The sequence below is a fragment of the Polistes canadensis genome, unplaced genomic scaffold (assembly GCF_001313835.1).
Source record: "Polistes canadensis isolate GaletaPanama2010 unplaced genomic scaffold, ASM131383v1 scaffold_12, whole genome shotgun sequence".
NCBI lineage: Eukaryota > Metazoa > Arthropoda > Insecta > Hymenoptera > Vespidae > Polistes > Polistes canadensis.
In genome coordinates this window covers 1,313,347-1,338,400 of record NW_014569559.1, presented here as the reverse complement: position 1 = coordinate 1,338,400, position 25,054 = coordinate 1,313,347, and the positions used below count along the sequence as shown (strand labels likewise).

General features: G+C 27.1%; 6 protein-coding genes across 10 annotated transcripts in view; 3 read left to right on the top strand and 3 right to left on the bottom strand.

The window, feature by feature from the left end:
* Window positions 1-450: 450 nt before the first annotated feature.
* On the top strand, window positions 451-4,615 carry LOC106793257 (synaptic vesicle glycoprotein 2C-like). Of its 3 annotated transcripts, none has more exons than XM_014760053.1 (11): window positions 451-850; window positions 950-1,006; window positions 1,161-1,322; window positions 2,289-2,451; window positions 2,624-2,745; window positions 2,892-3,130; window positions 3,221-3,556; window positions 3,762-3,906; window positions 3,999-4,158; window positions 4,248-4,375; window positions 4,467-4,615. In XM_014760053.1, the coding sequence occupies exons 1-11, from the start codon at window positions 799-801 to the stop codon at window positions 4,532-4,534; spliced, it is 1,632 nt and encodes a 543-aa protein (XP_014615539.1). In that variant the 5' UTR covers window positions 451-798; the 3' UTR covers window positions 4,535-4,615. The 3 variants fall into 3 exon arrangements, with proteins under 3 accessions (XP_014615539.1, XP_014615540.1, XP_014615541.1); XM_014760055.1 differs by having other exon boundaries at window positions 821-850; window positions 1,201-1,322; XM_014760054.1 differs by lacking the exon at window positions 1,161-1,322.
* A 432-nt stretch (window positions 4,616-5,047) lies between these two features.
* Window positions 5,048-7,005, top strand: LOC106793262 (alpha/beta hydrolase domain-containing protein 13). 2 transcript variants are annotated; one of them, XM_014760061.1, is made up of 5 exons: window positions 5,048-5,528; window positions 5,634-5,865; window positions 5,954-6,147; window positions 6,218-6,375; window positions 6,491-7,003. In XM_014760061.1, the coding sequence occupies exons 1-5, from the start codon at window positions 5,363-5,365 to the stop codon at window positions 6,761-6,763; spliced, it is 1,023 nt and encodes a 340-aa protein (XP_014615547.1). In that variant the 5' UTR covers window positions 5,048-5,362; the 3' UTR covers window positions 6,764-7,003. The 2 variants fall into 2 exon arrangements, with proteins under 2 accessions (XP_014615547.1, XP_014615548.1); XM_014760062.1 differs by having other exon boundaries at window positions 5,423-5,528; window positions 5,650-5,865; window positions 6,491-7,005.
* Window positions 7,006-7,008: 3 nt separating this feature from the next.
* Window positions 7,009-9,334, bottom strand: LOC106793259 (slit homolog 3 protein-like). The gene is made up of 3 exons (XM_014760056.1): window positions 7,758-9,334; window positions 7,451-7,644; window positions 7,009-7,375 (listed from the first exon to the last, which is right to left on the bottom strand). The coding sequence occupies exons 1-3, from the start codon at window positions 8,757-8,759 to the stop codon at window positions 7,090-7,092; spliced, it is 1,482 nt and encodes a 493-aa protein (XP_014615542.1). The 5' UTR covers window positions 8,760-9,334; the 3' UTR covers window positions 7,009-7,089.
* Window positions 8,801-11,338, bottom strand: LOC106793261 (DNA polymerase delta subunit 3-like). Of its 2 annotated transcripts, XM_014760060.1 has the most exons (4): window positions 11,108-11,338; window positions 10,893-10,973; window positions 9,490-10,798; window positions 8,801-8,818 (listed from the first exon to the last, which is right to left on the bottom strand). In XM_014760060.1, the coding sequence occupies exons 2-3, from the start codon at window positions 10,944-10,946 to the stop codon at window positions 9,518-9,520; spliced, it is 1,335 nt and encodes a 444-aa protein (XP_014615546.1). In that variant the 5' UTR covers window positions 10,947-10,973; window positions 11,108-11,338; the 3' UTR covers window positions 8,801-8,818; window positions 9,490-9,517. The 2 variants fall into 2 exon arrangements, with proteins under 2 accessions (XP_014615546.1, XP_014615544.1); XM_014760058.1 differs by having other exon boundaries at window positions 8,802-8,818; window positions 10,893-11,324.
* A 169-nt stretch (window positions 11,339-11,507) lies between these two features.
* Window positions 11,508-13,583, top strand: LOC106793232 (diphthamide biosynthesis protein 2). Its single transcript, XM_014760010.1, has 5 exons — window positions 11,508-11,888; window positions 11,968-12,301; window positions 12,390-12,871; window positions 12,955-13,246; window positions 13,318-13,583. The coding sequence occupies exons 1-5, from the start codon at window positions 11,745-11,747 to the stop codon at window positions 13,494-13,496; spliced, it is 1,431 nt and encodes a 476-aa protein (XP_014615496.1). The 5' UTR covers window positions 11,508-11,744; the 3' UTR covers window positions 13,497-13,583.
* Window positions 13,584-14,819: 1,236 nt separating this feature from the next.
* Window positions 14,820-25,054, bottom strand: part of LOC106793231 (protein FAM13A) — a 22,029-nt gene continuing 11,794 nt past the window's right edge. Inside the window, exons 5-11 of the mRNA XM_014760009.1 lie at window positions 20,118-20,288; window positions 19,685-19,826; window positions 18,567-18,800; window positions 18,230-18,430; window positions 17,489-18,139; window positions 17,138-17,385; window positions 14,820-17,003 (exon numbers count right to left, since the gene is read on the bottom strand). Coding sequence (XP_014615495.1) covers window positions 16,790-17,003; window positions 17,138-17,385; window positions 17,489-18,139; window positions 18,230-18,430; window positions 18,567-18,800; window positions 19,685-19,826; window positions 20,118-20,288 — 1,861 coding nt within the window. The 3' untranslated portion in view covers window positions 14,820-16,789. The remainder of the gene's footprint in view (window positions 17,004-17,137; window positions 17,386-17,488; window positions 18,140-18,229; window positions 18,431-18,566; window positions 18,801-19,684; window positions 19,827-20,117; window positions 20,289-25,054) is intronic.

Below are 25,054 nucleotides of genomic sequence, written 5' to 3'. Positions count from 1 at the left end.
TTATAATAAGAAGAATAAATTATTCGAATAAAGATTGGGGAAAAATGAATGGAAATACATTTTGTTTTGTTTGTTTTTACCAGATCAAGAAATAATAAAATATATAATAAAAAATAAAATAAGAAGAAGAAGAAAAATAAATGAAACGTTCGAAAGTATCGGAGGACAGTTTTGTAAAAATATTTTTATTCAACAAGTCACCTTTTGCACAGATTCGATTGGTGTTAATGATTATTATTCGTTTTTAAATTATGAGGAAATTCAATACTTTGTATGATTATTTGCCCGATTACATGCTACGCGTATAAAATACACTCGTCTTCCGTCTAACATGAGTTAGACGGGAAAAAAGAAAAAAAAGAGGAAAAGAAAAGTCAAATGTAAAATGTAAAATGTCGTGGTGGTGGTGGTGGTGGGGGGGTGGGGGGAATACACATATTATTAAAAGGCAGCAAGCGCATCGGATTAAAGTTTGATTGAATTCTCCTCTGTCGGTCAACATCGATTTGCTTTCTCATGCGAATCCATACAACGACGACGACGAATAAGACAATTGTGCAATTTATTTTTCCTATAATATTAATTCTCGTATCACATTGTAATTTAACTTACAATGCAAATTCGATGTTTCGATAACGTTGTTTCGGACTTTGGTGATATTTTTCAATTATTTTCTGTGTTACATTATTAATTCATATTTATTATTATTTATGATCATTTATATTTGATATATGTGGTGGGGGAATACGTTATTACGTTTAATTGTTTTATAATTAATCGACAAAATTTATATATTCAATGGATACAAAAGATATAGAAATGAAATCATCTGTAATAGAAGTATCTACAGGTAAGATTATTAAAAACAAAAATATATTGTAGAAATTTGAAATTCAATTATTTTCTGTGTTACGACAACAATTCGTTCGATTATATTTTTTAACTGCAGATTTATCTAACGAAATTGATTTGGAACGAAGCGTACAACTTGCCCTTAACGAGACAGGTTCGTGTTATATTGTATTTATATTACTTCATAAAAATTAATTATTTATTTTTTGTTTTTTTCTTTTTCTTTTGCATAATCATGTTACATATGTATTAATTCGTTTTTAATTTATTTTTATTTAAATACTTGTTTATATATTATTCGCAATTAGGTTTTGGAAAATTTAATCTGAAGGTAATGGTCCTTTGTAGTCTAGTTTATGCAAACACAGCACTTAGTATATGCAGTATCGGATTTATTCTTCCTTCCGCAGCATGCGATTTTCAAATGAGTACTATCGACAAAGGAAATATCAATATAATATCTTTGATTGGTAATAAATTGTATAGACTATCAAAAAAAAAAAAAAAAAAAAAGAAATGTGTTCTTAAACGAGAATAAATTTTGTTCAATTTAATTTTATTAATTGTTTTTTTTTTTTTAATAGTAATTCAAACTTAAAAAGAAATACGCAAGGTTATTGTGAAAGATCCACGGTTTCACAATGCATTAACGAAAAGTATAAAAATAAACAGTGTGTTCTAAATAAAAATACAGACAACAATTGCATTCAACACACAAATTGAGAACAATAGATTTGAAATTTATTTCTAAGAAAAAGTACAAAATTAAATACTAGAACACATACATAGTTTAACGTTTATTGTTAAAAAAAATTGAAAGAAATTATTGAAACTGATGTTCGAACGTAGAAACAAACAACAATCTATGTGTGTGTGTGTGTGATTCGAATATTAAATCGAAATAAATATTATTCAATAATTATCTAATTTCCATTTTCGTCTGTTCTTTATTTTCATAGCGGAAAATATATATTCGCAAAAAAATATGTCCGATAATTAACGCACAAGTCTTACAACGTAACGTTTGTTCAACTGTTCGAAGAAAATAATTTACATGCGTCTAAAATTCTGATAAAAATATAATTGCGAATATTAAATCAATCTTTGATGATTGATCTTTTTTTTCCTCAGACATTATCTTTTAGTTTCAACAAATAAATGAAAAATAAAAATGATAAAAATAAAAAAGATAAAAATATACGGTTTGCCATAGTTGTTATGAATCGTGAGACCACACTTTGTGGATTAATCATTTGCGATACTATTTTTGTAATACATTTATATTCAACACATTAAGATATAAATAAATATTAAATTATTATTCATTAATGAATAAAATTAAATTGAACCAAATATATTCTTATTTATAAAATAATTTACAGGACCAAGTTATATAATTTTAATTAATGATTATATTTATATATATATATATACAGGAATGGCAGCAGGGTGTTGGTTTTGGGGTTGTTATGCCGGAATCAAAGGTAGAATAAACACTTTAAAAATTTCATTATTTCTTCAAGGAACGTTCGAATTTTTATCTGGCATAGTACCGAATTACGGATTCTTCTTATTATTCAAATTTCTTAGCGGTTTTTCGTGAGTAATTTTCATTGTTTATATTTATTTCCAACAAAAATATTATTCATCGCGTTATAAAATATGAAAAGATTTTTCATGTTAATTGCGAAAGATAATAAAAGTAATTCCCATTAAAAGTGTGGATAATTAAGTAAATAAATAATTAAGCAAAAGTTATATATTTTTGTAGGATAAGCGGACAAAGTGGGACACTTTTCGTTTATTTAGGTGAATGTCAACCAACAAAATACAAAGAGAAATTACTTTCTTGGTTAGAAATGGCATGGACATCGGGTCTTATCGCTGCACCAGGTAAAAATCATTCAACATTATTTTTATTAAAATTCTATTTATATTTTATTTTTACGTAATATTTCTCCGTTAGTTATTCCTATTTGTCTTTCGTTCGTTTAATCAATTACTATCCATATAAGATTATTTTCAATTAATTTTTACAGTTATCGGTTGGCTCATCATACCATTGCAATTCGATATCAATGTAAAACCATTTACATTTAATTCTTGGAATTTATTCGTCGTAATATGTTCCCTACCATCGTTAACAATCGGCGTTTGGTCATTGTATTTCAACGAAAGTCCCAAATTTCTTTGCGAAAATAAACAAATGTCAGAATTGTCTGTTCTACTTGGAAAAATATATACGGAAAATACTGGAAAACCCGAAGAAACTTATTTCGTTAGTATTTTTTTTATATAATATCATATACAATTATCTCATTATTTCAATTTCAATTCTATGCAATAAATTTTGTTTATATTTTAACAGGAAATACTTGGCAAAAGTAAAAATCCTTTGTACGATATTTTGAAAATGAATAATAATTATCAAAATTCTAACGATAATAATAAAATCAAATCTTGGCGAACTATAATATATACTACTTATATACAAACAATATCTCTTTTTAAATTACCACACGTTATGAAAAGTCTCAACGTATTTGTTTTAATATTGTGTATTACGGCTTCTTATTATACATTGATGCTTTGGTTTCCGGAATTGTTTCAAAGGTTCGCTAAATATGAAAAAATGTATCCAGGAAAAAGTTCGAGCATATGCGAAATTTCCAAAATAAATCTACTGGATAACAATAAAACATTGGCGAGTAAATGCAAATGATACCATTTATTATAATACGGAGTGTCGGATGTTTTTTTTACTTTTTTTTTATAAATGTTATTATAACATATATTACGTTGACAACGTAATTTGTATAGAAAAATATTCGACATTGCGTATACGTTCCATAATTCTAATTACAAAAAAAAAAAGGAAAAAAATTATACTATTTTATTTTTTATTTCAGGTATTAGAATACGATATATACGATTGCCAAAATAATATTCACGATAATGTATTTTTCCATACACTTCTTGTAGGATTGGGTTGTTTGCCATTGAGTATTATTCTACCCCTCACTGTTACATACACGGGTTATAAAATTTATATAAGTAAATATCCTTCTTTTTTTTTTTTAGTACTAATTTTTATTATATTATTAATTTGATAAAAGAAAAAAAACATCCTGATTTCGATGTTTCAGTAATTTGCACATTCCTCTCTACTATAGTAACCATAGGATTTTTCTTTATAAGATCATCAACACAAAATCTCATACTCTCTAGTATCTTTGAAGCTTTAACGTCTGTATGCTTAAGTATAACACTCTGTATAATTGTTGATATCTTTCCTACAAATTTAAGGTATGAAAATTTTGTTTTTACATTTTTTTTTTTGTAACAAAGTTCTACAAAGTTCTCACTGTACGTTGATTTATTTTAATTAATTACAGAATGATGGCAGCTTCTCTAGCTGCTTTCTGTTCTCGTATTGGAGCATTTGCAGGAAATTGGATATTTGGTTATTTAATAGATAATTATTGCCTACCATTGATACTTATAGTAGCATCACAACTCTTTTGTACGTTTTATTGTATTATTTTTTACTCTATTATCTTTTTACAATTATATATTTATATACATATTTCTAACTTTTACTATTTTGTTTTTAGTTTGCACAATACTCAGCTTTTTTACTCCTGGAAGATTCGGAGAAATGAAACAAACGAATATAACATAATTTCAAATATTTCATTACAACATTATATGTATATTGTTACAAACAAATTATATAGAATAAATAATTACTATTTCTCATTTTACATACACGTAACATATTAACAATTCAATTTAAATTTCGCGCTTATTTGTCTTATTAAATCTAACCAATAATTGTACAGAAGTGTATATGACGTCTATACTCGACCAATCATGAAACAGCATTACATAGTAAACTAAAACGCAGGCGCAGTAAAACGAATAGATATCGATAGTATATTATTATTTTTGACAGAAAGAGTATAACGTGTTATATCTTATCGTTTTGGAAATGATTTTAATAATAATTCATAAATTAACATTGAAAGTTTTATAAAATGAATCTAGTTTATATACAATATGAAATCGCAAGATGATACAACATATTTTATAGGAACGCGATTAATGATTTACATAGTAAATATAAGTCCACGTTATAGAGTATCAACAAAACCTCCTTCCGTAACATCATTTTGATGTACGAAACATATATATTTTATGAATTAATTTAATAGATTAATCGTTTACTTTTATACCGTGGCCATTCTGTGTCTAACTTTAATATACAATTTTTAAACATATATAAAAAAAAAAGATATTTTGAGGTTATAGTTCGACCAGTATTTATATATGTACAATTATATAAATCATATTTATAATAACAATTGTTGTTTACAATTAATGAAGATAAAAAAAAACGCGTGGCTTGATAAAAATAATTAAAATAATCAATTTAAATTGAATCTAACGAACGCCGCAAAAAATATATTAATAACTTTATCAAATCAAGTTTGATAGATGAAAATAGAAAATGTCTTTTCGTATGAGATTAGCTCGTAGTCGACCGATTAAATTACTTGGTGGAATCGCTATGAAACGTTGGATATTTTCTGGTGCATACATTCTGTTCCTCTTTTTATTATACTGGTTTTACAGCTGTATTTTTGCTTTCTGCTTGCTATGTATTACTACTGTAGGTTAGTTTCTCTTTTTATATAAAATGTAACGTTTACACTAAATTATAAATAATTCTTGTTTATTTGAAAGAGATATGATATGAATCCATTAAATCATTTTTATAGTTGTATTATATCACAGAGAGGATCAATTACTTTATCATCCTGGATCACCAACTCATTCTCGTTCTTACGTTCCTGCCCCTTCTACGTACAATTTGCCATATGAAAGTATATACACGCGTTCAGGAGATGGTACTATGTTGCACATGTTTTTCATACCTCAACCTGAAGATAGAGCAAAGATTGCTCCAACCTTACTTTTTCTACATGGGAATGCTGGAAATATAGGACATAGGTCAGACCATTTAGAAAGAAAACTACTCTCATTTGTCTTCATTCTTCTTGAAACATACAAATTAGTCTATGATGTATGTTGTAAGCAGACTTCATAATGTTGTTGGTCTCTACCGTAATATTCAATGCAATATCCTAATGCTGGAGTATAGAGGCTATGGATTGTCACAAGGATCACCATCCGAGGAAGGATTGTACATGGATGCTCGTGCAGGAATTGATTATTTAGCTTCCAAACCCAATATTAACACTAATGAAATTATTGTATTTGGTAGATCATTGGGTGAGTCGTATGTCTGATCTCATTTAAATAACAGTAATAATATATAATGATTCGTATTAATCTTATAAAGGTGGAGCAATAGCTATTGATTTAGCAACTAGGGAAGAAAATGCAAGAAGAATTTGGTGTCTTATACTTGAAAATACATTTACAAGTATTCCTGACATGGCAGCATTTGTAGGATCCAAATTTTTCTTATATCTACCACTTTTTATATATAAGAATAAGGCACGTTAATTTCAAGATTTTATCACATTATTCTAAATATTAATCTGATTTTGTCTTACTCCTTTATTTTTGTTTTGTTTTGTTTGTTAATGATATTATTATCTCGTTGTTGCAGTATTTATCTAATTTCAAAATACGATCGATGACAGTACCAACATTATTTATCTCTGGCTTAGCTGATACATTCGTACCACCGGGAATGATGCAAGAACTTTATAAAAATTGTCAAAGTAGATGTAAGAAGATTCTTCCAATTTCTGGTGGTACACATAACGAAACATGGTGTCAACCTGGATATTATGAAAATATATGTTCTTTTTTGAATGAACTGAGAGAAAATCCATCGATTCCAGTAAAATCAGGTGAATGGCAGATAGATGATATTTAGAAATCGATCTATAAATGAAATGCATTTTGCGTCCAAGTGTATAAAAATATTCTAAAAAATGTCCAATACAATATCAATGTAATTAAAATAAATAAGGTTGGTCCAATAAGGTAAAATGCATCATCTATTTCTATTTTTATCGTTGATTCAATGACAAATATGTCTTTTTATTTTTAGTTTCAATTTCTTGACGCAATAATCTTTAACGATAAGTAAATCATTTTATAAATATTTTAACGAGATACAAAAAAAAAAGCTGAGATTTATTAAATATAAATTATACAAATATTTTTCTTATAAATGAATATTTTTGATCTGATGCTTATTTAAAATCTTCTATTCTTACGAGATCTTTTTTTTTCTAACTTTTGAGTCAATAAAATTCCGATTACAAAAAGAACGATTAATACTAAGATAGCACTGCCTAAGATCGCTAATAATCCAGGACTAGATTCAATTGTTATTACTTTCTTTTCTGACACTCCTTCGATGTGTACCATATATTTTTCTGAAAGATTGGATAATTCAGATATGTCGTCACAAAATATTTTTTTCTTCCACTTGTACCAATGTACCATTCTTTTATTCGATAGACTCAGAGGAGTTGCGCATCTATTAACAATGTAAAAACATTTTCAATTTCTTACAATAATATAATTATCATTAAGGAAAATTATTATTTAATACCTTAAATTATTCAAAATGCTTGGATTTATAACATAAAGTTGTGGTATTAGATCACTTAACATCCATTGTAAGGAACAGTCGCATGCAAATGGGTTTCCTTGCAAATTAATGCCATTATTTATTTTAAGAGTACCGTTAGATGATAATAACAATTTTGGAGATATGTAGTTAATTTTATTGTTACTTAAATCTACCTAGAAGACAAAATAAAGGAGAATTTTTATTTATAATAAAAAAATAATGTCAAGAATAAGGAGGAAACGAACACATATCATTGCAATTGATAGTTGAACCAAAATGTACTTACGAAACATGCATTCATATGATCCAAAGCTCTCTCATCGATGAAGATTAGCTTCTCATTATTAGATATTGTAAGATTAATGCAATCATTTGTAGGTGCTTCCAATTTTAAGAACGTATCATAATTTATTTTTTCAACAAATGTAATATTATTTGCGACGAATGATTGTAATTTTAATTTAGAGTACAATGTTAAATTTTTAATTGGATTGCCACTGACAATAACTGTGTTAAGTGATGGATAATTTTCTGATGATAAATGTATCGGAATATGAGAAAAATTATTATTAGAAATATCTAATACTTTTAGTCTTCGAAGTGTCATATTTGGAAAATTTGATAAATTATTTCCACTTAAATGTAAATGTTTTAACTGAGAAATATTAGTAAAGTTAATATTTGCTACGTGAATTTGAGACGGTTCAGAAAGTAATCTTATGATCTTATTGTATCCTATGTTTAATTCAGTTAAATTTGTTGGCAATTCATTAAAATTTATTAACGAGAGGAAATTGTTACTTATCATAAGTATTCTTAAATCAGGAAGTTGCAAAAAAGTATTTTCAGAAATTGAAGTGATTTTATTAAATGATAAATTTAAGTATTGTAAGTGCACAAATGCTTTTAAAAATGCATCGTCAATAAAAGTTATATTGTTGTGAGAAAGATCAAGAACAATTAAATTAGTAATAGGCGTGGACATAATTGTCGATTTAAGTATTTCAATATAATTATGACTCAAATTCAATTTCGTAATAGTTGATATTTTATCAAATATTATATTATCAAAAAATTTCAATTTATTATTTGAATAATTTAATTCATCTAAATTATTAGATTCTACTAATGCATCAATATACATTTCGGACAAAAAATTATCAGACAAATCTAACTTCTTCATATGCTTCAGTTTTATAAATATAGCTGATGAAATAAGCGTCAAATTGTTCTTCGATAAAATTAATTCTTGTACATTTTGATACTGATCTAACATTAATGAATTCATCTGAATTATGTTATTACTAGTAAGTAATTTTTCATGGCAATTAATAATAGCTTCTGTACCTGCAATATATGGATTAAATTAAAATTATACCAAATGCATAAGAATTTTTACATACCCTTGATAGAACATAAACATGTTGTACATATATCACTTTTACATTTAAATATAATATTTAAAAAAAAGAAAGTAATAATCCAACTATTGCGTAGAATATGATTCATAATGGAAGACATTTCATCGTGTATTGGTTCACAGTTACCTTCTTTAATATTACTCAAGTAATAGTAACTTTGACACATTCACCATTCTATCCACGATAACATATCTGATAACACTTCCAAGTAAATGATCACACATACACACACAAGTATCAATATCTTTAGATATCATTTATAGCTCAGAACGTTAAACTATCAAATTCAATTGAAAATTATTCAAACTTTTTATTTTACAAATATAAAAACTATAACTATTACAAACATTATAACTGGAAACTATCTATTTATTTATTATTGTAAAATTAAATTGAATAACACAATAGGAATGTTAATTAATAATTTTAGTATTAGAAGAAATGACAAATATTGGTATATATAATAATTTCAAACATGCATATACCTATATATTTGTTTTATTATAAAAAATAAATTAATTAAAAAATGATATATGCATATATATCAAAAATATTGAATAAAGCATTATATACTTTTTAAAAATATGATTTAATTACCTATATATATATAAACTCATTATGTACATTAAGATCTTTTAAAGAAACTCATTAACGTAGTTTGTTTCTTCTTGGTCTCTACTTTAGCAACATTTTTACGTTCTTCTTTTTCTTTGATTTCTGTCGTATCTTCTGAACAAGTTTCATATACGTGTTCTTTTTTAGTTACTAGAAAACCATCTTCTTCGTAAGTACGATCAACAACTTTAAGAATTCTTGCTTTACCATTATTATTTATCATAGGAGGAGGAGAAGGAGATTTCTTTAAATGATCTGAACTAATTATTTCCTCAACTTCTGGTTCTGATTCTGATATTACATGCTCATCTTCGCTTTGAGAATCACTCGAATCGTCTACGATTATACGTTTTCGTTTTTTAATTGTCTTATTTTTAGATTCCTTGCTACGATTTCGTTTTGTTCCACGTTTTTCTTTTACAGTTTTATTATTACTTTTATTATTATTTTTATTATTACTTTTATTAGGAATAACTTCTATCTCTGTATTATCTTCTATATCATCTTTCACATTATGATTTTCTTTCGTTTGTCCCTTTTTTGTTTCTTTTTCCTTAGGAGAATCTTGTATAACATTTGCATTTTTTCCAAAATAACTAGAAATACCTTTCTTCTCTTCCTTCTTGACAAATTGATTTTCTTTAGAAGATGACTTTGATTTATCAACGGATGTCTTTTCAGGAGTTATTTCTTTATTATTTTTAATATCTTTCGAAGTCGATGGTTTAACATTATTTTCCTTATTAGTGGCCCTTCCAAAAAGATTATTGAAGCCAGTTTTTTGCGACACGGGAACAGTTTTCTTATCCGTTGATTTTCTACTTGTCTGATTATTATTATGTTTAATTGTTTCAGAAATCTTGACTTCTTCGGGTTTATTATCTGGAGATTTTACATTATTTATTTTTGAAACAGGACGATCTTTGAAAAGTGATCCCCATCTTAAAGTAGACAATTCTTCATCACTACGTTCAATACTTTCGTTACATTTAATAGCACTAAACCTGACGTCTCCTTCATCATTTATAAACAGAAATTCTAAGTCAGGTATAGATTTTTGTATACTGTATAAATGTTCCGATATTATTTTATTAAATTTATCTTTGGCTGTATCCAAATTTGATTGTTTAACAACTTCTACCCGCATACCACCGGATTTTAAATAACCAATCAACATGACAGTGGATGTAATGTTATCTTCTTTTTGATGTTTCTGCCAAAATTCCCATAAGACTTGTTTTGCTATATTTACATGGACCTCCAATTCTTTGCTTAGCCATTTGTATGTAACCTGTATAAAAAAAAATGATAAGACATAAGTAAACAAATTATTAAAAACCGATCAGCGGAAACATTTTTCTAATTAACAATAATTTTGTTTTTACCACTTTATCATCGTCGTAAATGTAACCATTCAAAATTTCTAAATATTGATCCATAGCTTTTACGCTTATATTAAATTTAATCTATGTGATAAAACACAAACAATAATTTGTTAAATATTTATCACGATTAATCAACAAATTATTAAAATTGTACGTAAAATAAATGTAACTACATAGATATCCTATACTATATATACATATATATAAAAGATTACCACTGCACGCTATAACGATTAAATTTTAAACTAAAATATGTGATGTTATCAACAGTTGAACAGACAATATTTAAAGCAAGAGTAATCAGCACAACAAAATTGGTATATATTGCGCCATCAAATAGAGCGCACTATTAAAGCCGCTTTTATTTTATATTCATTTTTAATACAGGAATAAAATATTGAATGAGAATTATTCATTTTCTATTTTTTGTAAACATTCTTACTAAACGCACAATTTATATTTATATATGTATATACTATCGAGAAAGAATAAAACTTTAACGCCATCTAGGAATCGTATTAAAAAATATATTTCGATAGATGATGATCGATATATCGAAAATATTTTTCGACAAATGATAATCGATACATCGAATACGAAGATTAGTAGTTTACAATAACGGCCGCTGTAATCGCTGTTTTAATTTTATTTATAACCTAAATTTCTTCGATATATTGTACATAATAATTCCTGTTGTAAAGTATTTAAATCCTAATGAAAAATAGTGTTAAAATGTTTTTATATTAATTCTATTTCACATGACGTGTTGCAAGTTATTTATATTGAAAAATTGCAATGAAATAATTTTAAATATGTTTCTTGCGCAATAATAAATCGTGTACATTTTTCATTATGAATGAACATTTATCAGATAATAATATCACGATGAACAATTCAAAGAATGTGGATGAACAATTAAAAAGTCAAACTGACAATGAGTGTCCTTATGAAATAGAAAAATGTGTAAAGTGGATTGAAACAAATAATTTAGAAAAGGTTTGTATCTTTTTTTCTTTTTTTACATTTAATATTAGGGGATAAATTTTAATATATAAAAAATGATATATATTTATAGGTATGTTTACAATTCCCAGATGAACTTTTGTTACATTCAGTGAATATTGCATTAAATTTAGAAAAATGTTTAAATAGAAAAGTATATATTTTGGGAGACACAACGTGTGGCAGTTGTTGTGTCAATATAATTACTGCTCAACATATCAATGCTGATGGTATAATACATTTTGGACATGCATGTCTTAATCCTGTAAATCAAATATCGGTTTTTCATGTTTTACCAAAAAGAAACATCGATTTAACGTGCTTTCAAGATAAGCTTAAGGAAGCATTACAAGATACAACCAAAAAATGTATACTTTTTTATGACGTAGCTTATGCACATTTGATTGGTAAGTAATTATAGTTTATTTTAATAAAATTAATCATATTTTATAGTTCACAGAGCAATAGAATTATATTATTTTATTATTTTTGCAGAATCTATATACACCAGCTTAAAACTTACATTCAACAACTTAATTTTATCTTATTTAAATTGTACATCAAACGTGGAATTTACGGATTCGAAAAGTTCATCAGAAACTGTTGTCTTAGGTAGAGTATATAATTTAGAAAATGACTCTACGATAAATGATTATGAAGCAATATTTTTGGGAGAAAATGGGAAAACATTTTCAACGTTAGCAATGACTATTCCCGCGAAGAAATGGTATTATTTTGAAAATAACCGAGTCATTGAATTTAACGTATTAAATTCACCCTGGTTGAAAAGAAGACGATTTCTCGTTGAAAAGCTTAAAGATGCTAAAATAGTTGGTATAGTGGTAGCTACGTTAGGAATCAAAGATTATTTGAAATGTATATCAATGGTTAAAAATACTCTTAAACAAAATAATAAGAAAACGTATACTTTATCCGTTGGTAAAATAGATCCAACTAAATTAGCTAATTTTTTAGAGGTACGTACACAATATTTGGCTTACCAATTTGTTAATTTAATTATAATAATTAAAATGGATATTTAATGTGTGTTTTATTTTAGATCGATGCCTTTGTTGTAATAGCATGCTCAGAGAATGAGATATTTGATTCTCGAGATTTCTTGCGACCCATATTAATGCCTTTTGAAGTTGATTTAGCATTCAACGCTTCGAGGAAATTTTCTACACAATATTGTATTGATTTTAGGCAAATACTGCCTGGTGGTTTAAATTATTGCGATTTAAAAACATCCGATGAAACAGACATTTCATTGATTTCTGGAGAAATTAGAAATACAAATAAGGATAGTCTTTGTATAGATAAAATGGATGCTTTAGTTTTAAAAACACCAGGTAATGTTTTAGTTATAATTACGTATAAAATTAGTAATCAAAATCTACGTTAATACTCAATTTCAAAATAGGTGTTGTCGCTATTGGCAATGCAGGAGCGCAATTTCTTCAAGAACGATCTTGGAAAGGAGTTGAACAAAATTTAGGAGAAGATCCACCTTGTCCTGCACAGACAGGACGCAGTGGCATAGCGAGTCATTATCACAATGAATTATTATGTACAGATAAAAAAGAGGATATGAAAACGTAAAAAATTATTTATGGTTGTAATTACATAAAATAAAATAGAAATAAATATTGATTGTAATATCAATAGGAAATTATATCCGACGACTATTTATGAAATTCAAATTGTAACACGGATAAAATAACGCAAGATACAAACAAGTTTAATTGATATGACTTCAAGCCTAACTATTCATGTTGCATTGAATACAGTGGAATGCGAGAAATTATAATTATTATTTATAATAATTATAAATCTTATGTCCCATCACAAAATATAGCAAATTGGAGAAAGGAAGAAGCTTTTGTTAGAAGCTCGGTATTATAATCTAATAATGCTATTACCACTAGCGAAGCAATTATTCTTGGCATAAATAGATTTTGTCTTGTTTTTTATTTCTGCTGATATTGGAGTTGTTATCGTTATATTCGTTATTTTTGATATATTAAAATTACAAAAAAAGCACGGGAAGTATTATTTAATAAAAAGCATACTTTATAATCGTCTTAAGAAATATTAATTATCTTAGAAGAAGTAATATGATTTTTCTTTCTTTATTTTCTTGGTTTTTTCTTTTTTTTTTTTTTTAATAATATGATATTCATGTGTATACATAAGTATGTTTTTTGTTTATTTGTTATAATTAATCACCGTGCTGAAATTTGATACCAATTATTTCTCTTAAAAAAATACAATCCTATCGTTAATGACTTTGATATTGTAATCAATTTAACGAATTGATAATTTCAACCACATCCAGAAGAATTTTCAAAAACACGTTTCCATAATTTTCCATAAAGTAATTACGAACAAATGTGTACCCTCTTAAGCATACAATTTCTTCTATCTCTCAACACAAGTTTATCTCTCATCATATCACAGACAAAAATGCTTTGGTCTCAAAAATTGTTCTTTTTCTTTTTTTTTTTTTTTCTCTTCTTCTTCTCCTTTGCCTTTTTTTTTACTTTTTCGCAATTACGGTAAAATAATTCATACGTGATTCCCGCTTGTCTTTTCGCGAGTATATAATTATTCTTCAAATAAATCTTAAACTTCTGCTTAACAACACAAAAGCTAGTTTACGCGTGAGAAAAATAAAATCATAATAATAATAATAATAGTTAAAACAAAATAAATGAATATAAAAAATAGATGTAAAGGAAAAACGCATACAAAGAGTTTATCGTTAAAAAAAAAGCGTATGTGCACAAACAAACGCTTCTTTCGTATAAAAGCAGCAAAAAATAAAATAAAATAATAAATATATATATATATATATATATATATATATATGTATATAAAAAGCGTAGATATAATAATATTGTTGCCATTACATTATAAACAAAATTCTTCTTCTTCTTTTTATTGAAGTTCTTATCGACCGTAGTACACACTCGAATTTATCGAAAGATGTATATTTATATAACGCATTCATTCATCGTTATTAAATCTACAAGCATTTCTTTCTCATTATCTTAAACAAATTTTATTAAACTCAAATAAGAAAGAGAGATAGCACTCCTGGTCGAAAGGTCTTTTTTTATTTTATACTTTTTTGCTTCCTTTTTAAAAAAATTTAATTGAGTAACATTTTAAGGCCGTTTCTATACTATCTAGATCATATTGTTTCTTTTTACCCTTTTACAAGACGTACAAATCGGCCTTGAAATTTTACTCGCAGAAAATGTAATGCAAAAATCATAGAGTTCATAGTGCGAAGAGCATGTTTAATACACTACAAGATTGTAACATTCTATAGTACTCTAGAATTACAACACGTGATATCTCTTAAATGTTCTTTATATTACAAGTAATCACATACATAATCGTTCTTCATATTTCTCGATTATAAATTTACTTTTCTTTTTTTTTTTTTCTTTTCCCCAGTCGTATAGAAACCATACAACTAGAAATTATTTCTTCTTTAAAGATATAAATACAAATATAGTGCACACTTTATTCAGTATTTTTAACATGTGTAAGAAATAATTGATTCAATTAAAATACGCATTTGTTCATTCCTAATAAAAATAAAACGGAAAATTATTACTCGTCACGAAGATCCGCGTAAATCTGTGAATTAAAATAGATGCGTTTAAACGATTACTTTTTAATAAAAATGAACATAAATGTTTTGAAATACTTTTACAAAGATTAAGTATTAAATAGTCAATTAATAATCAATTGATATATATATATATATGTATATGTATTAACTTGTGATTACTTGTGTGTTAAACCCTGTAATCAAACAGTGGTTATTTTTTATAGCATATTATCAGCATGTGTATAACAATATTGTAGGTGTTGCTTTTTCCTTATATTATTCTTGCATTTCCAAAATAGTACCTAAAGCCTAAATACAAATAAATAGTTTATGATAAAACGTATATTTATAATAATAATAATAATAATAATAATAATAATAATATTACCATAAAATAGTTAAAGTACAAATGTCCGAACTTCCATGTGAAGTGAAAGAAACTGGTAATTACTTTTCAAAAATTTGCGTATAATGGTAAATGATATTTACTATAAAGACACGTATTTCATAAAAACTTTACATAGGCCACCAATACAATTATACTCGAAAAAATTTTTTCGTCATCTTCGTTTTTCTTTGTTTTTTGTTTGTTTGTTTGTTTGTTTTACTTATGTTTTTGTTAATGATAATATATTTATTTTGTATATATATTTATATACTATTGCGGAATATATATATATATATTCTCTTGGGAATTCTCAGACACAAAAGTGATTCGATCGATAATCTATGTTACAATATTTTTAAAAACAAATCAAATATAACTTCACGATGGTAACCGGTGATTTAACAATCAAATTTGAAATGATAATTATTACGAGCCTACAAAAGGAATAAAAAAAAAAGAAAAGAAAAGATAGATAGATAGAGAGAAAGAGAGAGAGAGAGAGAGAGAGAGAGAGAAAGAGAGAGAAAGATGTACGATTATAAATAATTAATCAGAACGCACAGACTTGTGAAAGTTAATAGGATTCTCTACTTTAATAAGATGTATTTCCTTTATCTTTTGTTTTTTTTTTTCTCATAAAAGCATTTTGATTTGTATATATTTAGACATACACACATGCTATTTATTCTTGTTGGTTTAACGTGGATGCATTTTTTTTCTAATAATCTTTTGCAGGCCTTCAAATTCAATCTTATTTAGGTATCGGATATTATCAATGTGAATTCAATTATCAAATACAAACATAGCAAGTATTTCATCTTTCTCATTTTCAATAGTTACATGCCATATCCGTTTTATAGATATTAAAATTTATTATCGAAATTAAGCATTCTTAGCCAAAAGAGCATCGATCAGTCTAAGTCTTGCCTTAGTTTGTTTGTAAGATTCATAAACGGTCGTGACTTGGGGGCCACGATCTTCCCTTTGCATACGACGTCCTGCTCGAGCTTCAAATTGTGCTTCTAATTCCTTCAAAGCCCTTCGAAGACGTTTCTTTTCTTCCCTGGTAATCCTTTGTTGAACCAATAATTCTTCTCTGAAAAAAAAAAAAAAAAACAAAAATGTAAAAAGAAAACAATTTTAATTATATTATTTGGGGATGATCGTCGTTTTTATAGATCAATATAATAATTTTAATTGCTATTAAATAATATATAATATAAATATTACTGTGGCATAGCATGAAGACTTTCTCCAGCGCTACGACTCCCTTCGCTACTACTGTGTTGACTATCACTATCGGTTGGAAGTTGGTCTACTGTTTCAATACAATCTAATATGCCTCTATGAGACATATCTGGTTCGCTAGCTCTTCTTTCCGCGTCCGTAGAATTGTTTGGCAAAGCGGATGAAGTAAAATCCATTGCTTCGTGTTCTAAGATTGTTGCTAACTCCGAAATACTATCCTTATTTTTACTCTGTAAAATTGGATGAATACAAAAATATATATATATATATATATAATAAAATATTGAGCACATGTTAATAATAATAATTGGAATAGGGGGCCCGTTGACTTACCGCTCCTGATCTGATAAGTAATCTTTTCAAAGTTCTGTATTTATCGTACAACGGCCGTACGATACATCTGTCATCTTTGGAAACTGGCCTACCAAAGGTATTTTCAATATGTAGTAGCGCCTTTTGTACCGCCGTTTTTTCGTCAAACAATTGTTCGTAGGTCAATTCCTCCATGTTGTCCGGTCGATTGCATTTCAATCGTTTCTCAGTAAGTTTCTTTTCCACCTCCATGACCATTTCCTCCATCGACGAAGTTCTTGATTTTTCTTGACTGTTATTATTATTAGTTGGACTTCCAGGAGTATTTAATTTGTTATTGGCGTTAGCTATAAGCGCACCAATCGGATCCTCCTTTAACATTTTATGTTCCTTCCTTAATTTATTTAATTCCGTACACAATCTTTTGATATCACGATTACTCATTTTGTCCGAATGACTTGGACGATAACCAAAGTTCTCTTCGAATTCATCCTCGTATTTTTTAATCTTCTTCTTCAAACCGTTAATATGCTTGGTCAAATTTTTTAGACCAATCTCTGATATATTCGGAGCATTTTGTTGCGTATCATTTTCCGAATAGAATCTCCTAGGTACCAGTAATGAATTTCTAGGTGATAGCATAGCTTCTACTCTTGCATCAGAAACTTCTTCCTAATATAATGTAAAATATATATATATATATTAGATTTATATTATATTTATAAAACATTGTTATATACATATTTTCTTAAAAGTACGTACGTTGCCTGGCCGATGTTGAAAACCCCAATTAGTTAGACTAGGATTATTTCCATCTTCGTGATCAACCGTTGGCGGCCGAGCTGGTGATGGAGACCTGCTAGGTCCACTGCTCAACATTTCAAGAAAACTTTGTGCCGGTGATCCGTTGTGATCATTTGGGCTCGGTGATACGGTATAAATATTTTCGTGTTCTTCATTTTCCTATAACAAAAAAAAACAATTAAACAACGTTATATTATAAAATATATATCATAATATCCGGGATGAAATACTTGTTCAATTAAAATGAATAAAACAAGATGAAAATTATTTTGAACAAGGATATTAATTAATATACCTTGCTTGAACTTTGATCGGTGTCCGGTACTTTATGAATTCTTCTTCTACGAGCTTGTCTTCTTCCTCTTGGAGTAATACTTCTGCTAAATCTTTCACTATTCCTTAAACGTTCAGCATCGCATTCGAATCTCTCGGTTGCCAACACTGCTTCGCACGGTGATGGTACCGGGGATGGTTTTTTAGAAACTGGTGATACATTTGTTCTCTCGTGCAGAGGCAGACCCCCGCATCTCTATAAAGATAAACACACATACATACACACATGGATAAGTTTTCTGATCAAAAGTTTGGAATCGTTTTTGTTTTTTTAATCTTTTTTTTTTTGTTTTCTTTTTACATCAAAAAAATCTAATATAATAATATACTGATCAATTTTCAAACGATCTAACGTTAAATATTAAACATTAACATAATTGTGAATAACGTTTTTAAAAAGATTCTTTTAACATTGTTCTCTTTTGTCCGTAAATGCTCTTGTACAGTTTATGCACCTAATTTTATATTACCAACTTTTACAAGAAGCACGGAACAATATTCAATTGGAAAAAAAAACACACTCGGATAAATTAATTGCCAAAGGGGGCGGGGGGAGGGAGTTTGCTTAGAATATATATCAAGCTATATCGTTAACAAAAAAAAATAAAATAAAATAAAATAATAAATGCAATATCGTTCCGATGAAAAATAGGAAAAAAGAAAAAAATATATTCATTCACTTGAATATAAGGAAAGAAAGAAAGAAAGAAATAAAGAAAGAAAGAAAGAAAAAAAAGAAAAATTAATATACACAAAACGTTAAAACAATACTACTCGTATAAGATTTTTTTGACAAATAAATCTACCTCGGTTACGTTCAAGGCATTCATTTTATTTTTCTTATAAATAATCCTGTTTTTCTCTCTGAATTTTATTTATTTTTTAAGTTGTTTTATTCCAAACTTTTGGCCGGTAGAGAGTGTGTATATCATCTACAAATAAGAAACGTTTGTTCTATTTTCTTTTTCTTTTCTTTCCCCTATAATAATTATTTAATATAATATATATATACATATAACGTATCTATATAATTTCATTGATCGGATCGATTTAAAAAAAACTTTATGAAATATTTCTTACCACACCATGACCCATGTCTTGTCCAAGTTGTGACAATATGTTCAAATGTTGTTCGCTATTGAAATCTTCGTGACTACTAACTCGTCTTATCGTATCCGCTGTATCGTTAGGTGTATCAAGAACACGTTCCTCGCTACTACTTCTGAAAATACGTAACACATCGATGTTAAATCAACTTACACATTTATTTATACTTTAACTGGTTTAACATTGAATAGAAAGAAAGAAGTTGAAATGATTATACGTAAATATTATAAATACTTATTTCTAAATAAGGATAATGTGTGTGTGTATGGTATGTTATATATATAGAAATACTTTTATTTTAGTAGAAATATGTTACCTTTAAAAGAAAACTATTAGATTAATGAGCTATTATTTCAATGATTCAAAACAAAAAAAGAAAAAAAAAACAAATCAAATGCAATCATACCTTATCAATTTTCGTTCTTGACAACAGGATTCACGTCGTTCCTTACGTTTACGTGGTTTTAATACGCAAAGTAACGATGTACCCTCGGATATTTTACGTTCCTCTTTCGTATCTTTGCAAATTGTGCAATCTTCCGTAGGAATTATACCGTTCAATGTATTCTCACGAATGCTGTAACAAATAACAAAATTTAACATATTATATACAATCTATTCTATATATTTTCTTATTTTAAAATCGGTATGTTAAACGTTTTCAAACTAGACAATAACAAAAATAATAATCTCGTGCATAGGATTTGCATTTGCTGTTTTGAAACTTGAAAACGACAAATCATTTTTCATGTAAAGTTACAATAAACTCGGTAGATTGCATTTACAGTCGTAAATATTCCATTTTCTCTTTTTTTTTTACGACTTTACGACACATTTGAATCTAATTATGTTAACGCATCCTTTTATAGACACAGTATTATGTAAGTTATCCAATTGTATGTATATATTTGCATATATATAGAATATGTGTATGTGTTATATCATCAACAATTTTGTTGCTATTTAGTGATGTAATTTTATACATTTTCTAAGAGAATAGCAATCAATCATTGTTTTAGAATGTAATTATCTAAAAATACGATTAAGGAAAACGATAATTATTCTGGAACGTTGATTCGATTTTTTTTTTTAATACTATTCTATTATAAGATTTATTCTTTTCTCAAAGGACATTACAAGAAATAACAACAACAACAAAAAAAGAATAAAACGAAAGAAAGGACGATTCTTTACTACCGGTTTTAGCATTTCAAACGTAAGGCCCGAGAAAGAAAGAAAGAAAGAAAAAAAAAATAAAAAGAAGAAGAAGAAGAAGTAGTAAAATTCTCTCGGGTATGAGTCATTTGACCGCTGATAATATTTCGTCGTTTCTACCACCATCATAATATAATACCCAACACAACAATTTACATTTTTGTAATCTTTTAATTTACTAACATCGTATAAAAAACAATATTATTATTCGTGCAACGTAAGCACGTTTTTTCTTTTTATATTTTTTGTTGTTGTTATTATTATATTTGGAAAAGAGTATTGCAATAAACTTGTTTCAATTTATAATATTCGAATACAATATCTTATTATTATTATTATTTATTAATATATTATTATATAAGTATCTATATTTTTCTTTTGTTCTTTTTTTATTATTATTATTATTATTATTATTATTTTCTCTATGAGATAACTGCATCATAATATTATTTTCCATGGGTGTGTAAAAAGGATTATTATGTATAAAATGAGAAAAATAAAATGCATAACATACAACACACATACATAAACAAGTGTAGCACAAGGATCTACGTTCTTGTATTTATTAACACAATGAAATAAGGTGATTAAAGATGAAAAGCTTGATTCGCGAAGCGCAAAATTTATTCACGAAGGAACCGATGAATCTATCACGCTCATTGATCTAACAAGTTGGCGGGATCAGGCAACTGTGATAATTCAATTAATCCTGATAAACGAGAACGAGTTTATGATGTGCTACCTACTACGATGTTACTTTTAATATTGATTAATAATAATAATAATGATAATGTGTGGTGTGACGATGATAATAAAATAATATTATTAAAAAGAAAAGAAAAATAAAAGGAATTAATTTGTGAACGATGCAACAAAGAACTTTTGCGAAACCAACCGAAAACAACATTTCCCCATTAATCGCTAAAAAAAAAAAAGAGAAGGTAATATATTAAAAAAAAAAAAAAAAAAAAAAAACTCTCTCAAATTATATCCGACTTATCTTACTGATTTATTAATTGTCTAAGGACGATAAAATGCAAACTATTACGGTTTTTCTGCTTGCACCGGTAAGAATTTGATACGTTAACTTGAAATCATTTGATAAGATATAATTATTTCTTTTTTTAATATTTTTTTCATTGCAATATTCTTTTTTTTTTGGTAAATAACTTATTTTCCTTTTTATTTCTTTTCACATGAATAACAAAAAAAAAATATATATATATATATTCTAATATTATAATACAGAAACTGTGTAAAAAAAACTATTTCTCTTATTGTTTATTGCGTATATATTCAATCAAATTTTTATAATTATTTTATTATTTTCTTTATTAAACGAATCGAAAAAGAAAAATAAATAGAAGATAAATAACGAATCGAAGTTTGTTTAGAAATAAGGAAGAAGATCGAGATTAAAAATAGAAGAAAGAAAGAAAAGAAAAGAAAAAAATATGAAATAGTACACATAAATTGCAGTAATAGATGAACGAAGAAGAGAATCATCCATTAGGTATAATTTACAGAGAGAAAACTCATCAGTTTGTTCGCGTAAAACTTTCCCATCGAATTCCAACGATATTCTAACAAAAGAAAACTTTTCTCTAATTCAGAAACAAAATTCATTTCTTTTTTTTTTTAAATAATAATAATACCAACAATCGAGACACGTGTCACACATATGTTTCTAATTTTTTCTTTTCTTCGAATTTCCATTTGACTTTTGTAAAAATACAAATTCCAACTTGACGAAGATAAAGACCCTTTTTTTTTTTCTTCCCTATTTTCTTTTTTCCTAATTCAACGTGGGAAGATTTACTAAGGGAATAACTATACTCTCTAATATTATTATTATTATTACTACGAAAAAGAAAAAAAAAAAAAGGGGAAGTTTATATTTAGTCTAGATAATAAAATAGGAAAATAAAAAAGAACAAAAAGTCAAATTAAAAAATATTACAGAATATCATTCTACTCAAAATTCCTTTCTTTTATTTTCCTACATTTTCTAAAAAGAGAATACACGATAATGATAGTATCCTAATCGAAATAAAAAAAAAAATAAAAAAAAAAAACAGATAAGTAAAATATAAACGAAATATAAATGAATAAATTAAATATGATTTTTGTTGGAAGTCGTATTGTTATTTGATGTTTTTCGATCTTACACATCATCATCATCATCATCATTGTCGTTGTTGTTGGTTGTAATAATAATCATCATCATTATTATTTTATCATCATAATCAATTGCATTTATATTCGGGAATAAAAATATGCAACTCACTGTACGCGAATAATATCCGTTGCTTCCGTTAACAACACTCATGTAATCACGAAGACCAACTTTCTTTTCCAATGGCGGAGTACCGGCGTAAAGAAGAAGAAGACGACGAGTCTCTCGGCAATTCGATGAAACATTTATAATCGACGGTATTTACGCACGAATATATACACACACAAACAAACACGCACACGTACACGACACGACACGGGATATATGATTTATAATTAATATAAATTTACAAAAATTGTGTATTCAACAAATAACTAAACTGGAAAAACTTAAATAGAAAAATAAAAACAACTATCACTGTATGTATGTATATATATATATATATATGTGTGTCTGTGTGTGTGTGCTTAGAAGAAAACGATGACGACGACAATTTTCACACGAATTCTTTTTAAAAAACTAATACATACATATAATCGTTAACCGAAATAATTAAACTTAATTATACTTCGTTAGACAATTATCTAACAAATTGTTCACTCTAATTGTCTATAAGAAAAATACTTTAACTGGTATGTGTACACTTGTGAATACGTACATAATACATACGTCTGTCTGTCCATCTGTCTGTCTTATTCTCACATTTACATTCACTCACATTAACATTAACATTAACCATTCACTCTTTACGTCTAACAAAAAGTTTCTTCACTAATCATAATAAAACTATTATTAATATTATTATTATTATTATTTTTGTATTAATACTGTTTTTTAAAACTGAAAATTGTGTGATATGCTGCTACTATACTAACTCAACGTCGAAAAGGCATAAAACGAACTGCACCGGTTGCCGGTCGGCTCCGGTCTCTATATCCGTTCGTGCTTGCGAGACTCGATACTTAAACGTATGTGTATATGTATTTGTGTCTTTCATTATATATATATATATATATATATATGAGTAAATACATCCTATCTTTTTACGTGTATATGTAGAAGGCGTAGTAATCACGCGCGTGTAGGAACTGCCTGCACGTGATAGAGGGACGTCGTATCCATTCTGCACATAAGTGTTGTTAGTGTTGTATCCTTTCTCTTTTCGTTTCTCTCTCTTTCTCTTTCTCTCTCTTTACCTTCCTTCTTTCTTACCTTTTATTTTATTTTATTTTATTTGCAAACAATATGGGCTGCAAACTACCGTCAAAAATGTATAAATGCAAAGAAAAGGTATTAACAATTACACTTTTGTTGTTAATTATTTGTAATATTTATTATTATTCAACTACCGAAGAATTTTTATTGACCATGTTTAACCTTTTTTTTTATTTCAAAAGTTTTGGGTTTTAGTTGGTACTGTCTGTCTACCCTCAACGTATTTATTTCATATTTTTCCTTTTTTTAGCAATGAATACCCCATTAAAACATGTTTATTGCGTTGAATACAAAAAAGAGAGAGAGAAAGGGGGAGAAGGGGAGAGAGGGAAGTTGCATTTCTTCCAAGTGCATCCGATCGCGTGCATCGATCGTGCACAATATGTGTTCTTTTATTTTTTCATTAATGTTTATTCTACAACGGGATTAAATAGGATCGGTTTTCTTATTTGAAATTATAATTCTTATGTTTTTTTATTTAATTTTGTATTATTGATTATTTGTAAATCTATTTAAATTCGTTTTGTTATTTAGAAACTATTCAAATCAAAATTGATCGTGCGATTTGCGATATAAATTAATTTGCATTAATTATCTTAATTATTTATCTCTGTTGAATACAAATTTTCAAAAAGGAAGTTGTTTATATATATATATAAATAAAAGTAGAATTAAGTAATACCAAGAGAAATAATAGTTCATTTGAAAATTTTCGAGTGTTGGAGGGGCATCTCGTT